This window comes from Lemur catta, chromosome 15 (assembly GCF_020740605.2).
Source record: "Lemur catta isolate mLemCat1 chromosome 15, mLemCat1.pri, whole genome shotgun sequence".
In the NCBI taxonomy this organism is placed as follows: Eukaryota; Metazoa; Chordata; class Mammalia; order Primates; family Lemuridae; genus Lemur; species Lemur catta.
In genome coordinates this window covers 41,840,768-41,858,275 of record NC_059142.1, presented here as the reverse complement: position 1 = coordinate 41,858,275, position 17,508 = coordinate 41,840,768, and the positions used below count along the sequence as shown (strand labels likewise).

The 17,508-nt window shown below is 39.8% G+C and overlaps 1 protein-coding gene across 3 annotated transcripts in view; it reads left to right on the top strand.

Annotated features, from left to right (window-relative positions):
* Nucleotides 1-17,508, top strand: part of LOC123620547 (leucine-rich repeat-containing protein 37A3-like) — a 54,059-nt gene that overhangs the window by 12,250 nt on the left and 24,301 nt on the right. For 2 of the 3 annotated variants that reach the window (XM_045525876.1, XM_045525877.1), the window contains exons 4-7: nt 1,566-1,637; nt 8,302-8,373; nt 11,548-11,619; nt 12,279-12,359. In XM_045525876.1, coding sequence (XP_045381832.1) covers nt 1,566-1,637; nt 8,302-8,373; nt 11,548-11,619; nt 12,279-12,359 — 297 coding nt within the window. The remainder of the gene's footprint in view (nt 1-1,565; nt 1,638-8,301; nt 8,374-11,547; nt 11,620-12,278; nt 12,360-17,508) is intronic. The other variant, XM_045525878.1, reaches the window with a different exon arrangement.

Sequence of the window (17,508 nt, the reverse complement as noted above, 5' to 3'; positions counted from 1 at the left end):
CGCTTGCTTTCTTAGGAACTCAAATACTTTAATTTGCTACATTAAGGGAAAATTAAGTCATTCAACATATGCTCAAACTGGGGAAACAATGGCCAAATAGTGAATGCACAAAACTTAAACATATCAATATATATTAAGTATTTTCAAAAACTGGGAGAATATAGAAATTAAGGAAGCAGTTAAAAAATACAACATTTTATATATGTAAAAATAAGAATTATATATTATAAACATATACACAAACATAAAAATTAAATGAAAGGATAAGATATTCAAACGGTGCCAAGATACCAACCTGCTGATTACAAAGGACGAACTGTCCGTTGCGATGTAGTGACGTGGTAGTCGGCACCTTAACCAGTGAACATACCCCAATAGTGGAAAAGCCTGAATTTCGGTATCATATAATAAACAGACGATATCACTTATCTAGCATGCTTGACAAAAGTGTTTAATAAGAAGCTAATCATCAGAAAATAATGCGTGCTTTTATTTTTTAAAATTATTTTATTTATAAGTTTACAATAATTATTTATTTATGTTTTTTGAGGCAGAGACTCACCCTGTCACTCCGAGTAGAGTTGCAGTGGCGTCTTCATAGCTCACTGCAACCTCGAACTCCTGGGCTCAAGTGATCCTCTTGCCTCAGCCTCCCGAGTAGCTAGGACTGCAGGTGTGCACCACCATGCCTGGCTAATTTTTCCATTTTTAGTACAGACGGGATCTCATTTTTGCTCAAGCTGGTCTCGGGAACTCCTGAGCTCAAGCAATCCTCCTACCTTGGCCTCCCAGAGTGCTAGGATTAAAGGCGTGAGCCACCGTGCCCCACCTTTCTTTTAAACATATGTCATTTATGGATATATTCCCACTTAAAAAAAAAAAAGAAGCAGCATATATATGTAGGATAAAATGTGAAAATCCGCACTCCCATCCTCCCAGCGCCCCTGTCCCCTGCATCCTCCCACCCATAACTCTGTTAGCCATTTTGGTGTGTGTCCTTCCTTCCAATCTCTCTCCTTTGCATTTTTTATTTCCTAATGAGGTACTACTTTACTCTTTGCTCTGTGATTTGTGCTTTTTCCCTACGCAATATGTCTAAGAGATCTTTCGACACCAGCACATTAGTCCCTCTAATTTCTAATTGCCCTCATCCTTCCAATACCTGGAGAGGTTTCAACAGAGGATATTAAGCAGAGCTTTGCTGTTACCTGACATAGGCTTCTTTTCTTTATTCTTATTTGCTGATAATGTTAAACTTTTGCCCATCTTTTTTGTGTTGAATTATTTATCATTTTCTTATTGGTTTGTAGAAGTAGTCAGTTTAGACACTTAAGTGATTTTGGAAAAAAATAGTTAAGCTGCTGAGGAGATGTGTCATCATCCGTGCCAGTGGTCCCACCTCCTTTCTAGATCAATTATGCAAACTGGGAAGCTGATAGCTCTGGAAATTAGAAAGCTGGGATGATTTTCTGTATTTGAATATCCCCTACAAGGTTGCCATGGTTCTTTTATTCTATTCATTCTTTTCCTACCTATTCAAGGATATGAACTATGTTTCTTCACAGAAATTTCCATGGAAATGCTATTTCTCACATTGATGGGAATGTATGGAAATCATACCCTTGGACTGAGAAACTGTGAGTATATGCTCTTCAAATATGAGTACAAAAAATTAACTGCATTGTAAGATCCTTCTTGGTCCAGAATTTTGAGGTCAAGACTTCTGAGGAAAGGTATTCCCCCCTCCCTATCTCAAATGAACCTCTGTTGATGGTAATTCTATGATTAGTTTAAAACTAAATGTGGTGGGCTCTCTTTAAAATACGAGGCAATTTAAATTTATTTTGTATTATACAAGTAATACACGATTATATATATTCTTAATGTATAAAAACGAAACAACAGGTATAATGAAAACCCTCATTGTACCCTGATCCCTGGTCCCTGAGGTAACCACTACTCTGAGCTTGGCGTATATCCTTCCAGAGCTTTTCCCAGGTATTTCCCTACATGCATATTTACATATAGCAAAACAGATTTGTTGTGTGGTCTTTTTATCTTTTCTTTTTTTTAACATAAATGGTAACATCTTGCACCTTGATTCTTTCACTTCACGGTATGTCTTAGATTTCTTTATTTCCTAGTGCTTAGAAGGTTGCCCCATTCATTTAAACTCCTGTATAACATTGCATAGTATGGATGTATCATGGTTTATTTAATAATTACCCTATTGCTGGATGTTTATATTTTCTGTCCAGTTTTCTTGTTACATACATTGCTGCTATAAAATCCTTGTACATGCTTCTTTATAAACATGAGCGAGCATTTCTCTAGAATAGACATACACAAATGGAATTGTTGGTGTGAAGACTATGTAGGTATGAAATTTTAATTGTTCTCAACAAAGTTGTGCCAGCTTACACTACAGTCAACAGAATATGACAGCATTCATTTTTCCCTTTGGTCACTGAGTATTCTCCAACTCTGCTGATATGATGTGTGAACAATAGGGGTCCCATCTGAATTTGGATTTTTCTCATTACTTGTGAATTTAAATATCTTTATATGTTTATTGAACATGTGTGTTTCTTCTCTGAGTTTTCTGTCGTTTGTCCATCTTTAATGTTGAATCATTTTATCATTTTCTTATTGATCTGTCGAAGGAATCAGTTTATGTACATAAATGATTTTGGAAAAAAAATACTTACATTCAAAGTAATTAACTGGCATTTCACAATAATTTATGTGTCATATCATCATTGATTTCTGAATTTCTATTTGTGAAAATAGAGATGTAATTTTACTTCACATTCAGGTGTGGCCCCCTGAATTCAATCTGTTCTTTTCATGGACCTCTGCCCTAAAGGGGAGATCCACAAATGGAAACTACATACATATGTTTGCATATATTCAGGAAAGTGCAGTTTTCTGGGAAAAGGATCCATAGCTTTTATGAGATTCTCAAAAGGTTTTATCTCATACAAGATTGAGTTACAAATGTAGGGGAGAAGAAAGACATTTCTCTTCCTGCAAAGCTGTACTTATCCTCACAAATAATAATAAATGGACGATTTGTTTTAAGTAAAAGTAGTAAATCTGAAAACTGATATCTGTCGCTTCATTCATTCATTCAACAAATATTTATGGAGCATCTACTATGTGCCAGGGATACCGGCCCAGGAACAAAACAAAGCAAATATCCCAGTTCTCAAGGGGCTTATAAATATACCGATAAATGTATAAATATAATAGATATAATTTCAAGTCCTGATAAGTGATTAAAAGAGAGAGAAAGGAGGGAAAGGAGAGTCAATCAATTTCAGAATGGCCTACTGTTTGCATTATATGTATATTTAAACCCAAATAAACCTTGAGTTCTCTCAATTTCCTAAAAGTTACAAGACAGCGTGAAGGCTAATTGTCTATTATATAGAATCAAGAATTAATATTGTGAAGTTCAGGAGTTAAACGTGGATGTATTGGCCAGGCGCGGTGGCTCATGCCTGTAATCCTAGCACTCTGGGAGGCCGAGGCAGGAGGACTGCTTGAGCTCAGGAGTTTGAGACCAGCCTGAGCAAGAGTGAGACCCTGTCTCTACTAAAAAGAGAAAAAAAATGAACCAGGACGGGTGGCGCATGCCTGTAGTCCCAGCTCCTTTGGGAGGCTGAGGCAGGAGGATTGTCTGAGCCCAGGAGTTTGAAGTCGCTGTGAGCTAGGCTGACGCCATGCCACTCTAGCCTGGGCAACAGAATGACACTCTGTCTCAAAAAAAAAAAAAAAATACAAAACCTGGATGTCTTCAATTTTACTTTAGGCCTGGTTTGGATATTGTCGTGGTTGAGAAAATTTTAGATCTGGAAATAACTGATTGATTCCCTATAGTTTTAAAATTTTTGTTTCAATCAAAATAAACATTTGGAGTTCAATAAATTAATGTATTTTATTCCAGTTGCTTATTTCAAGCTCTTTTTTTGGGTAATCTTTTGATGACTTACCCACTTCTCAGGGTAAACTTTCCTTCTAAGCTGAATTTATTGTTACTTCTTAAGTTTTTACCGTCCTGTCCTGTCATTCAGACAACTTTGCAGAAAGAAGCTCCATTAATTTAAAATATTTTTAAAGTTAAAATTAATAAATATTTCATTTTTGTCTGGATTTTTTTCATTCGCCATCATTTCCTATATCTTTTTTGTATATTGCCCGTAGTATATCCATGCAGTTTTGTTATGTGATAGGGAGGTTGGGTTTTGTCAACATTTTCTAGTTATGAAGAGGGTTACTATAAACCTTGTTGGACACATTGATTTGTTTTTCCTTTTTGGACATTTCCATGGAAACATGAAAGTATTAGCTAACCAAAGTGAGAAGTCAAATTGCCTGGTTCCCCCTTCACATGTATTCTGACCATCACTGTTCCTTCCAACACGATGGATTTCAGGTGCGGTCAGACAGAAGCTGATGCATTCTCAGGGTTCCAAGAGTTCTTTTTGGGAATTAAAGTTTTTGTGTTTTTATTTTAATGATAGCCTTTTTTTTTTCTTTTTTGAGACAGGGTCTTACTCTGTCACCCAGGCTAGAGTGTAGTGGTCTCATCACAGCTCACTACAGCCTCAAACACCTGGGCTCAAGTGATCCTTCTGCACAGCCTCCCACGTAGCTGGAACTATAGGCACATGCCACCATGCCTGCCTAATATTTCCATTTTTTTGTAGAGATGGGTCTTGCTCTTGCTCAGGCTGGTCTCGAACTCTTGGCCTCAAGCAATCCTCCCACCTCAGCCTCCCAAAGTGCTGGGATTACAGGCATGAGCCGCCAAGCCCGGCCTAATGATAATATTTTTAATATATATGTAACTATATTGTGTATGATATGGACCACCTTATAACTGAGAACAGCCCTTAATTTCAGTGGCATGCATGCTTTCTAGGTAGTAGAATTTTATTGTCATAAACAATGAGATGAAATTAATATAAATATGTGACCAACAGATGCAGTGAGGGGAAGCAGATTGTTTTAAATGTCAAAGAATACAGAACTTGATGGAAATAATTTCATAAGGCAACATAGCATGCTCTCAGTTCCTGAAAGCTCCCAAAGGATGGACAGCTGTTGATACCATTTGCAAAGAAATGGATTCTCCCAGGCAAAAGGAGCTTGCCTTGGACATCTTAGAGGATTTCTTCCGTATTGGCTTGCTACCACTTCCTTTCCCCACTGTTTTGGAGAAATAGCTATGTGCCTGCTTGTTCATCGGGTTCTAGAAACAGTGCAGTACCCCTCCCCCAAGAGGTCCCTAGTCTTTACTATAAGAGTAGCTGAAGTGAAGGCTGTAACATTTCTTGGGCAGGCCCAGGTGTCAGGCTTGTCTCAGGATCATTCCTGTTCCACTGTCCTTTCTGCTATTCATATGCTGAGGTTTTTATTTTGTTTTGTTTTCTGTTAAGAGACAGGGTGTCACTCTATCCACTAGGCTATGCAGTGGCATGATCATAGCTCACTGCAGCCTCCAACTCCTGGGCTCAAGCTGTCCTCTTGGCTCAGCCTCCCAAGTAGCTGAAACTACAAGTGTGTGCCACCATGCCCACCTAATTTTTAAAATTGTTTTGTAGAGACAGGGTCTCGAACTCCTGACCTCAAGCAGTCCTCCCACCTCGGCTTCCCAAAGTGCTGGGATTACAGGCATGAACCACCATGCCCAGCCCATATACTGAGTTTTCTATTAATAACCCCTTATATTTGTATAATCTTTAGTCGATTCCTTTTTGTGGATAAACTATCCGCTTACATCTGTCTGTGGATATTAATGCTGCTATTCTAAAGTCCTCTCGTGCTTTCTCTGTTAACTAATCCGTTGTTTTTGAGTTTGCTTTCTGTCCTTACTGCAGTTAGCTTTCTCTTGTTGTTTGGTCCCTCCTGAATGTAATTCATCTTTGCAGTTGAAATTCTGCTGCTTCTGTTTTCCAGCTGCAGGGGAGAGGTGAAATGAGGTGCCGGGGCTTGTGTTACAGGTGGATTCCTCTGAGAATAAGGAAGGGGCGGGAGGCAGCTAGTAGGGGAGTGTGTGCCCTTCCTCCAGGGTTCCAGGACCCTGCCCCCTTTTAAGGCCAATTGCTCCTGCCTGGAGGAAGACACCTTTGCTGCCTGGTCCAAGGAGGAAGTATATGGGGTTGACGTGTGCCTCTGGCTGCTCCTCCTGTAGTATCCCAACCAATAACCCTGCAGATAGCTCCAGCGCATTTCTCATGGGGGAGCATTTGTAAAGCTGCTTGCAAGTTTTGAGCTAAGGTTGTGAAATTTTTAATTATATCTATCCTATCATTTTTAGGGATTTGGTGGAGGTTGGAGGGGTAGAGACGTGGCATGTTCTCAATCTACCAACTTGAAATAGCACAATCTCTTAGGAAAACAATTTTGTACTCCTATTACATCCTAGAGAAACTCAGGCAAAAGTATTATCGGAATACATGTACAAGAATGTTCAAAGCAGCATTGTTTGTAATAACTCAAAACTAGAAAAATCTCAATATTCATCAACAGTAGATGAATAAATAAATTGTGGTATAGTGATACAATGAAATACCCTAAGGCAGCATTATTCAATAAAAGCCTGGTGTGAGCCACATATGTAATCTTAAATTTTCTGGTAGTCACTCAAAAAATAAAAGTAGAAACAAACATTAATATATTTTATTTAACGCATATATCTAAAATATTATCATTCCAATATTATCATTGCATCCAGAGTATTATTATTTCAATATATAATTAGCCTAAAATTATTATTAAAGAGTTCACATTATTTTTTCCATGCTCTTTTGAAGTCTAAATTTGGTTGGTGAATTTTCATCATAAATACTTAATCTACATTTAGATTTCATAAAATATGCAGTTTAGAAAGTAGCATCCTGGCCAGGCGTGGTGGCTCATGCCTGTAATCCTAGCACTCTGGGAGGCCGAGGCCGGAGGATCGCTCCAGGTCAGGAGTTCGAGACCAGCCTGAGCAAGAGTGAGACCCCGCCTCTACTAAAAATAGAAAGAAATTATCTGGACAACTAAAAATATATAGAAAAAATTAGCCGGGCATAGTGGCGCATGCCTGTAGTCCCAGGTACTCGGGAGGCTGAGGCAGAAGGATTGCCTGAGCCCAGGAGTTTGAGGTTGCTGTGAGCTAGGCTGACGCCAGGGCACTCACTCTAGCCCGGGCAACAGAGTGAGACTCTGTCTCAAAAGAAAAAATAAAGTAGCATCCTATAGTCACATTGGTGAAAAACGCACTTAAACATTTTCTAATAACTGCATTGAGTATCAGCTCTTAAATTTAAAAATAATTAAAATTACTGACATTAAAGATTCAGTTGCCCAGTCACACTGAGCCACACACAAGACCTCAGGAACCACATGTAGCTAGTGGTGACCTGTGGGACGCGCCATACAGGCACCGAAAGGCGCCAACCTCAGCTACGTGCAGCAGCATCCTAAATTTAGAAACAGAATGTTGAGTGAAAGAGGCAAGATAGAAAGTCATATGTGCAATGAGATTCCGTTTACATAAAATTCAAGAAAAGGCAAACTAAAGTATGTTGCTTATGGCTGACATATAATAGGTAACACTACATTTTAAACGCAAGGAAATTACGATAAAAGTCAGGAGAGTGGTTACCTGCAGGGGTTAGAGAGAGGGTTGTGATTGGAAAGGGCCCTCGGGGCTTCTGGATGCTCGCAGTGCTCTTTCCTGACATGATGATATTGCATGGGCATCTGCTTCCTGATTGTTAAACTGAACATTTATGTTATGTGCATGTTGTGCGCCTTGTAGTTCTCAAAAAGATTTTTTTAATGGGGAAAAACCTAATAGCTTGTTTGTGGCCCTGACATAGGTCCATGTGGGGCTTTCATAATAATATTTAGGGAAAGAGATGAGAAAATGGCAGTTCTGCTGATCTTGGTGTGCTACCAGAGTTGGATTCTAATAGGGACTTTGGAAGAGTAGGCATTAAATACAAATTTGGTGGGAAGAGCAGGTAGAGGTGTGTGTGTGTGTGTGTGTGTGTGTGTGTGTGTGTGTGTGCGCGCGCGCAGACACGTTCATGCACATGTTGGAGAGAGATGGACACAAAAAGGAGAACGTGAGATAAGGTTTGAAAACAGAGCAGATATTACCATCTTGAAGTTAATTCAGAATTAGGGCATTCGGGCAGCACTGTGACCCAGGTTTCCTCCATAGATAGGAGTTAGTCCTGTGTAGCAAATAGTTGTTGCTAGTTTGCATTTTGATCCAGAAATAACCTTTCCATTTTCCAGAATTCTCAGTGAAAACAATTTGACGGAATTACGCAAAGATTCATTTGAAGGCCTCCTATCCCTCCGGTATTTGTAAGTTACTTAGTTAATCATATTTATTTATGAGCCTTTAGTGATATTATCTGCAAAGTAAATAAGAGATTCAAATTAGACAATCTCTGAAATTTCTTCCAGCAATAAAATTCTGCAGTTCTCTAAATCTCTGTAGGGTTTTAGCCCATCTCTAGCATCAGATACTTCCTATGCATTTTCGGTTTTTTAAATCATATAGACAAGGTACAGACAGAAAGGAACTTCACTTATAGGGAAAAAGTAGTAATAAGATCTGAGCAATTATTGACACCCATGTAAACCTTGTTTTATAAGTGTTCATACACCATCTGCTTATATTTATATTTAGTCTACAACCCATAGATCAAATCTAATCCACAGTCTGTTTTTATATACACCCCATAAGTAAAGAATGGTTTACATTTTCAAAGCGCTGTAAAAGGAAAAGAAAAGAAAAGAATAGAAACAAGAATATACAACCGAGTCTGTATGTGGCCCATAAAGCCTAAAATAGTCACTCTCTAGCCTTCAGAAAAAGATTTTAAAACGTTGGTTTAGTAGAATGAGAGGAATTAAAGTTTACCTCAAGTCATTGCCTAAAGGAAAGGAAAATATGGACCATCTATACTAGTTCGAATGCCATTAGTCCAGAATATTTTGATAATTTAATCTGAATTAAATTAACATTTAAATATTAAATAACATGAATTATATTAATATAAATAATATCAAGAATATTAAAATATATTTAAGAGAATAGACTGGTATTAAGGATTTTATTGCAGGAATTGTTATATTAAAAACGGTTGTTTAGAATGATGATTAAGTGGTATAGCTAGAAATGTTTACACTAAGTAAGCATATCAGAAATGCTCCTAATTCTTCACTAATTACAAAATAAAAATCTCTCCAGCCTTGTTGCCAAGGAGGGAATATTTGCGTAGTATTTCTATCTGTTTAGAGATAAGAAGATACTATATTCTTTGGTATGAAAGTTTGATTCTTATCCTTTGTCCATGAGGTCCAGAAGTATGTACATCATTAATCCTCATAAAGCTAATTAATGATCCTCTTGCACAAATAGAGTCTTCTTTCAAATGTAGAAGGCTTAAGGGAAGTGGGTACAAAGAGCTTCACATGACACTACAAATAGTCCTTTGAATTATCAAACCTCCTAGGCTTTAAGGGGATGACCACTTTTGTATTGGTCTTCTTGGGAATCTCTGCCACATTTGGAAAAAAGCAAATGAGTTAATTGATCAATGGAGGAGGCCCTTTATTACTTCCACTATGAAATACTTTGTAAGCTAATTATTTCATGTTAGCATACCTATTCTCATTCATTTAAAAGATGCCAATCAATGAAAGAAAAAGCTAAGAAAGAATATGCCAAGCACTGTGCCTAATATTGGAGGCAGACAATATTGGAGGCAGATGAGTAAGACAGGGTTCCTACCCTTCTAAGAACTTAACATCTCACAGGGGAAACAAACAAATAAGCTCAAACCATGATGCAACAAGCACTAAGTAGATGACAAAGTGTCGCAGAGGTGCAGAAGAGGGACCACAAATATTAAAATTATATTTCTTTTAAAATAGTTACTTTTCTTGTGCTGTTCATTCCTCAGCTATTCATTCATTTTATAAACATTTGAGTTTGCTTGATTTTTGTGTGTCAATTTTAAACACGGCGGGCCATGCAGATGAGCCAGACATAGTCCACGCATTCAAGGAGTTTACACTCAGAAGAAATGGGACGCAAAGATAACTGTATCAAAAAGAAGAAATGGACATGGGCACTAAGAGAGACAAATTGCTTCTGGAGCACAGAAAAGGGAGAAAGGACTTCAGTGTGGATCGGAGAAGATGTTACCAGAGCAATGCTCTTAGAACAGGACCTCAAAGGGCCATTGGGTATCCTTAGACAGACATCTTTGGGAAAATAGTCTAAACTTGGAAAAGGGGAGAAAGGCAAAACGCAAGAAAGTATTTGAGGAATGCCGTGACTACCTGTAGATTACAAGGAGGGACAGTAGGAGACTGGAGCCAGATTTTCTAGGGCTTTGAATGCCAAGCAAAGGAGCCATGATGGGGAACCATGTTATACCAGCAGTGCTGAAGACCACCTTGAGCCTGCCTGACAAGCACTTGGAGGGCTTGTTAGGCCTTGGTTCTGGATGCCACCCCCACAGTTTCGGATTCAGTCAGTTTAGAGTAGGGCCAAGAATTTGCAGCTTCCATAAATTCCCAGGTACTGGTCTTTGAGAACACTTCTGGAGAGTTCATCCGGTGACTGTGTGCAGGATAGTTTAGAAAGGAAGAGACTACAGATGGAGACACCAGTCAGACAGAGTTATACCAGCCAGGTGAAGAGTGAGGGACAGGCTGGCATCGACAGAAATAGTCAACTGTAGTCAAGAATGGGTGTTTTCAAATAAAAATCCAGTTCCATGTTGTTTTTTGTTGTCCCATCACTGTACAACAAACAAGTTGCTTTTGTGGAATATTAAAACCAAAATGAATTTCTATTAATATGGTAAAATTCTGAATTAGTTCAAAGTTAGATATTAATTAGAGGAGCAATTTCCTCTCAAATGATGTGAAAGGATATCTTTTATTTCTTTTGGTATTGAACTGCCTTCGAAAAACAGAATTAAACCAGGAAGGTGAATAAATGTGAGATCATTTCTTCTCATGTTAGAAATTTTATTGAAAGACAAAAACTTTGAGCTCATAATCTAGAATTTGATGAGACTACAGAAGGTCATGTAATCAAGTCTCCTGCTCTAGGGAAAGATTTCATCTAAAATCTATCAAGATCTATAGTTGCATATTTCATTTATGAAAATTGGCGAGACGCACTGGTGGCTCATGCCTGTAATCCTAGCAGTCTGGGAGGCCAAGGCAGGAAGATTGCTTGATCTCAGGAGTTCGAGACCAGCCTGAGCATGAGTGAGACCCTATCTCAAAAAAAAAGACTAAAATAAAATAAAAAATGTTTATGAAAATCATGAAGGTGAGACTCTAGAAGAGGTATAGGCAGGATTAGGGGCTCTGGAAAGTTCTAATACAAATCCAAAAGTTGACACTGTAGACAAAAACTACTTATTCAGTATTATCATTCTAAACTCTGCTATTTGTTCCTGCTAATTTGATATCTAATAGCTAATCAAAGAAATATCTTCTTTTTTCTAGAGATTTATCATGCAATAAAATACAGTCAATTGAAAGAGGTACATTTGAAACCCTCCCGTTTTTGCAGTTTGTGTAAGTTACAAATATAACTTCATTCTATTTGGAATTTTTATTAAACCTATTGTAAACCTCTTTGCTATTCATTTTGAAATATTAAAATTTTACTGGTAGAACGTTACTAAAATTATATAGCAAATCCTTTTCATCTCTAGAAAAGATGAGTGTGAGAATCATTACACAGATCAGAGTGAATCATTATAGAACAGTGGTTCTCATCCAATGTATTTTGTACCCAGCTGACATTTGGCAATGCCTGGAGACATTTTTGTCTGTCACAACTGTGGGTATGTTACTGACACCTGGGAGGCAGAGGCCAGGGATGTTGCTAAACAACCTGCAAAGTACAGGACAAAGCCCCACGACAAGGAATTACATGGCCAGTATGTCAACAGCACTGAAGCTGTAAAACTCTGTTCTGGAGAAATAAAGATCTCTTAACACAAGTATTGGTTGAGCACTCACTGTTTTGTATCTAATGCACTGCATGTGTAAATATGAAAGTATAAATCGTAAGCCGATATCTTCTACAGTGAGATTTCTTTAGTGTATGGAGAAAGTATTGAGGGCATGTTTCATCATATATGAATTAGGATCACTGCCAAATGATAAATGTTCTCAAACAATATCTTTTTTCTTCTTCTTCTTTGGCTTGTCTCTCTCTTCTTTTGTAGAAATCTTGGTTGCAATTCACTGACAGAAGTGACCTTTGGAACATTTCAGGCTTGGCATGGAATGCAATTTTTACAGACGTTGTAAGTGAAATAGATGAACATATGTAAAAAAAACTATTTGTGTGTAAAAGCATCCTACAGTTACTGGTTAACTGGGTATAAGCTCATCATGAACTCTGAAAAGTATGTCTTAAGATCCATCCATTTTTTTCAAATGAGGAAACTAAAGTCCAAAGAGGCCAAGAGACTTGTGTAACTTACATATGACGGGCTCTGCTTTCCCCCAGTACTCATCTTCGGTTTGGGCAATAAGAGACAGCAAGCAAGTAATGCTCCAATTAGCTTTGTCATGGGAGCCCTGTTATGCGAATTATCCTTGAAATCCTCCTTTTGAATATGACTTTGATTCCTCCTCATGTGCAGAGTTTCTAACTGCTGAAATGTGTGCAACATGTAGCCATAAAGAAGGGAGCTTAACACAAAGTCCTCCAGGGAGCAAAAGGTGCAGGATGCTTTCTCAGTGTCAGTGTCTTTTAGATGGTAAAGCAGAAAGAATTCCTGAAAACCTGCCACAGGGCACTTCTCTCCCCAATCACCCAGAACATTATTTTTCAAAAAGTATATACCTAAGAAGTTAAGAATTATCTGTGGGCAATAGGAACCTTTGCAGTGTAGGAAAAGTTAATATTTATGTTAAGCTACGGTGCAAAAAATATTCGTAAAGAAAATACATTGCTCTAGTCTAATTCCATATACTTTCTTCCCTGACTACTCTTCAACAAGAAGGGTGGGTTTTATTCTCTTTCAGCTCAAAAATTCCATGATTTCTCTGTGACACAAGCAAATCCTAGTGGGTATGTTCAGTGGCCTGAAGGGGATTTTAGACTCAAGGTGAAGATCCTCCTCTAAACCTGACTCTGGAAAAGACTGTCCACCTGTCTTGTGGTTCAGAAGTCTAATTTCCCACAGTTCATTTTGGGCTAGAGGAAGGGGTTTAGGATGTGTCTGGGGCTGAATTAACAGTTTTTGCCAATGCCCAACTTCAGGGGCCTCCTCTGTCCCCTTGTTACTTTGTTGAGGCCTCACTTAGGGAGGAACCCTGTGGGTGTGTTTTTTGTTTGCCCTCCCAGCAGAGGGCACACTCATTGGATCCCTCCACCAAGAGGTTTAGGCGGAGTCTTCTTACAAATGTCTTAAACTCACCACCTTTAGTGGACATTTTATAACACTGAGAGTCCCTCATAAGAACCCAAGTTTCACTCTAATTATGTAGGCAACACCAGAAAAAAACAAAACCCACGGAATCACGTTTGGTAAAAATTAATGAGTGTGATGCCTGCTGTGTGCCAGGTACTATACTAAGTGCTGGGGGTGCAAGTTGGAATAGGACAAAGCCTCTTTGTCCCCAAGAGGCTTTCATATCAGGAGAAAGAGGGATGATGATGAGAAGACATGAGAGCCATGCTGGGGTCTACACAGCCGGGTGACAAGGTAGGGGAAGGGACAGCACAGGAATTGAGGGGTGGGTTAGGAAAGACTCACAGTGGAGGAGGCACCAACTTGTTTATCTCGAGTTTCTGTGTTCATCTCAAACAGCAGAAAAAGGCATTTGCTTCACGGTGATGAGGAAACCAGAGCTAGCTGGTGATAGAGATTAATGCTCCCGTTATGGGATCCGAATAGAGCTGTACCCCTCCACCTAGTTCACAGTTACTTTCAGAGATGGGCACAAGGGTCACAGTTTACCGAGCGTGTGTTGGGGGCTGTGCTCCTTTGTTTTGGGTCAGAGCTTTCTAATAGACAAAGCTAATTTACTGTAGTGAGATAGAAGCCTACTGCATCTCTTTCCAAAGGCCAGTTGCCAAAGGAAGATGCCGGTAATTTCATGACCAACATGACACAGTTCTGGGTTGTTCACAAGTTGAAGCAATATTTTTCCCAGCATTGCAGAAGTTTGTAAAAAGGCCCCAGCTGGGGTGGATTTATCATGAATTGAATGGAGCCTAAGCTTCAGGGCTCCTCGCTTACACCGGCACCTTCCAACGTCCTGGGAGGGGCCCTAGCAGTTTTTGTATTCATAATTTTGTGTGTTTTTATTAGAGAAGATTTCCCAAATTAGATACGGTTCAGGCCTCACAAAGCCTAGAATCACCCCTGGGTTCCAGGTAATTACAACCCAGGAAATCTCCTGGGTGAAGCCTCTATGTTATTGACAAACACTGAGTGAACAAGTCAGCAGTGTGATATAGGGTCAGTCTATTTTGAATCTGACATACCAAGAGGCTGGGCGCGGTGGCTCACGCCTGTAATCCTAGCTCTCTGGGAGGCTGAGGTGGGAGGATTGTTCGAGGTCAGGAGTTCGAGACCAGCCTGAGCAAGAGCGAGACCCCGTCTCTACTAAAAAATAGAAAGAAATGATTTCGACAGCTACAAATATACAGAGAGAAAATTAACCGGGCATGGTGGCACATGCCTGCAGTCCCAGCTACTCAGGAGGCTGAGGCAGAAGGATTGCTGGAGCCCAGGAGTTTGAGGTTGTTGTGAGCTAGGCTGATGCCACGGCACTCTAGCCCGGGCAACAGAGAGAGACTCTGTCTGAAAAAAAAAACAAAAAAACAAAAAAAGACATACCAAGAGCTTATTAGTAAAGTACTGCTATTGAAATGATGGTAATAATCGTATTTCTTTCCGCTGAAATATTTAGTGGAAAACCAGCAGTGGTTGATAATCCTAAATGTTACTATCCTTTCTTTTTCCTGACTTTAAAGTGCTTCTCCTTCATTCACCTACACAGGTCCAGACTGATGGCTTATTTTTAAAAATTCTTTTAGTCACTTCATTGGTTCTAATAGTACAAGCTCCATCATTTTAGAAACTGACTCTACAGTGTAGAAAGCCTTATTCAGATAGAGCACGTTCACATGCTGACATGTCAGCGGTACATCAACCTTAGGCCAAGAAAGGAAGCACTAAGAATAAGAGGAAACTCCGACCTTCATCCCTATTGGATCAATGCTCTCCTTGCCCCCAGTCCACTAACCTCGGCTTCCTCTGGAGGCTGTAGATGCACAAAAGCTTACACACTTCAGGGTATCGTTGGGATATTGTCATCACGTCTTGGTATGTACTGGAATCCTGGCGGCTTTTTCTCAGATTCAGAGCGGCGTAATCATTAAAGATGGAAATAACAATTCAGGTCTGTCCTTTGGGGCGATTTAACATGGCTGTTTAATTTGTAATGGTTCAAAAGTTTTGAGATTGTCACACCCAGCAGCTATTATACTTTTCTTCTCCCAGCTGCATCTTATTCTTCCCACCTATACAACAAGCTATCTTCTCTTCTCCTGGAAGCTGAGTTATTTCTTCCTCTTCCCCATAACTTTAATAGGTGACGTTTATGTTTCAGGCACCTAAGTACTTATATACAGTGAGATAACATGCCTGAAGTTCTTAGAACAGGGCTTGCACATGGTAAACATGGATACATGTTGCCTCCTGTGATCTCTCATTTTCATGTTCCCAACAACTCTTGTGATGTACATATTGTTATCCCCATTTTGCCGATGAGGAAGTTGAAACTCAGAGACATCGGATAACTTGCCTAGGTTCACACCTTTTAGTAAGTGGTGGAACCACTTACAAGCTTTGCAAGTAATTTTCAATACAGTTCCTCGTTCCCTTGTCATAGGAGCTGAATGACGACCATTTGCCTTTTTGTGCGTTTTATCTTACAGTTAGTTTTTAACTTGAACAGGACCTTTAGAGCAGAGAGCTGCATTTCCCTCTGAGAATTGCACGCTTGCGGAGCTCCCGGCCGCGCCGCCACTGGGCATGCCCAGGGTTGCTGCGCCCTGTCCCGCGCAGGTACGACATCCCCACCGCGGAGACCGGCCCTGTGGCCAGCGCCGCACTAGGTGCCTTCACGTGCTTTCACTTCATCCCCAACCTGCCTTGTGAGGCGAACGCTACTCAGTAAGGCTCAGAGATAGTCCTTGTTCAAGTCACTTCACCAGAAAGTGACAGAGCCCGAATTCAAACCCAGGTCTGCCTGGTTCCAGGGCCCTCGCTGCTTCCGTTGTTCTTCACTGCCAAGGAGTCCTCTCCAAGGCTATGCTCAGAAGTTGGATTAAAGTACAGGTCCCCATTTCAGATTCTTTAGACTTTGCCCCCGAGAAAGGGCTCAGGTGATGCCGTCAGAGGTCCCGTATTGAGGAGCTTCGCGTGGGAGACGTGTTCTCACGGCTCGTGGAGCCGTGTGGATGAAGGAAGGAAAGGGTGACTCCATCCCCGAGTCCTTCAGACATACCGCAACAGGGTCTAGGTCACTCTGCCTCGTTCTTTGTCTACCTTCTGCCAAGGAACCGGTTCTCCCTGCCTGCCTTGGGATTCTAGCATAGGTAGTTTTGGAGTTTGTCCTATTTAAAATTTATTTTCACTGCCTGCTTTGGACATTTGTTCTGCTAAAGCTGTTAGGATTTCAGTACATTCAGGGCCGTGATGGCATGCCTCAGCCCTCAAGTCTGCTGTGTCTCCTCAGTTAATAGAGTGGAAATGTAGCCCATCTGTGTGGACCGTATAGAAGAATTTGGAGAAAAAAAAAAACAGGTAAGAAATGTTCCCTTATTTTGTGAGCTGCCTTTATTCTGTCTCATTGTTCTACAGCAAAAGGTTTATACAGAAAGAGTTAGGTTTTCCTCTTCTAATAAGGTATATTTTAAAAAATTATTTAGAGTGATATTTCTTAAACTTTGAAGCAAATAAAAAGCGTGCCACATTTTACTCCCATAAAGATATCAAAAAGGCAGTAGATTAGGTGTCAGTGCACCTTAGTTTATGTGTAAAATGAGGGAATTGAACCAGAAATGCAAATGGTTTAAGACAGTATCCACTGGGAATCCAAACGCATTCATATCATTTGGTTTGTGGAAAAGAGTTGCTTGTAGCATCCCCAGACTTGAGTTGTTGCGTCAGTTCCCTCTCGTTCCCTCCATTGCCCCAGCACAGACATAGTGAAAACAAGAAAGCTCTACAGCAGGAGGAAGAAATAGGACAACATGGAGTGTCCCCCTGTTTTGATTTCACTAGGCACAAATGGAGGATCCTAATGTCGGTTGTCTGTTTTTATCTCAAGTCAGTTTCAGTAGTCTATATCTTTCTATTTCATCCAGGGTACCGAATTTATTGGCAAACAATTGGTCATGGTTTTCCCTTATGACCCTTTTTGTGTCTG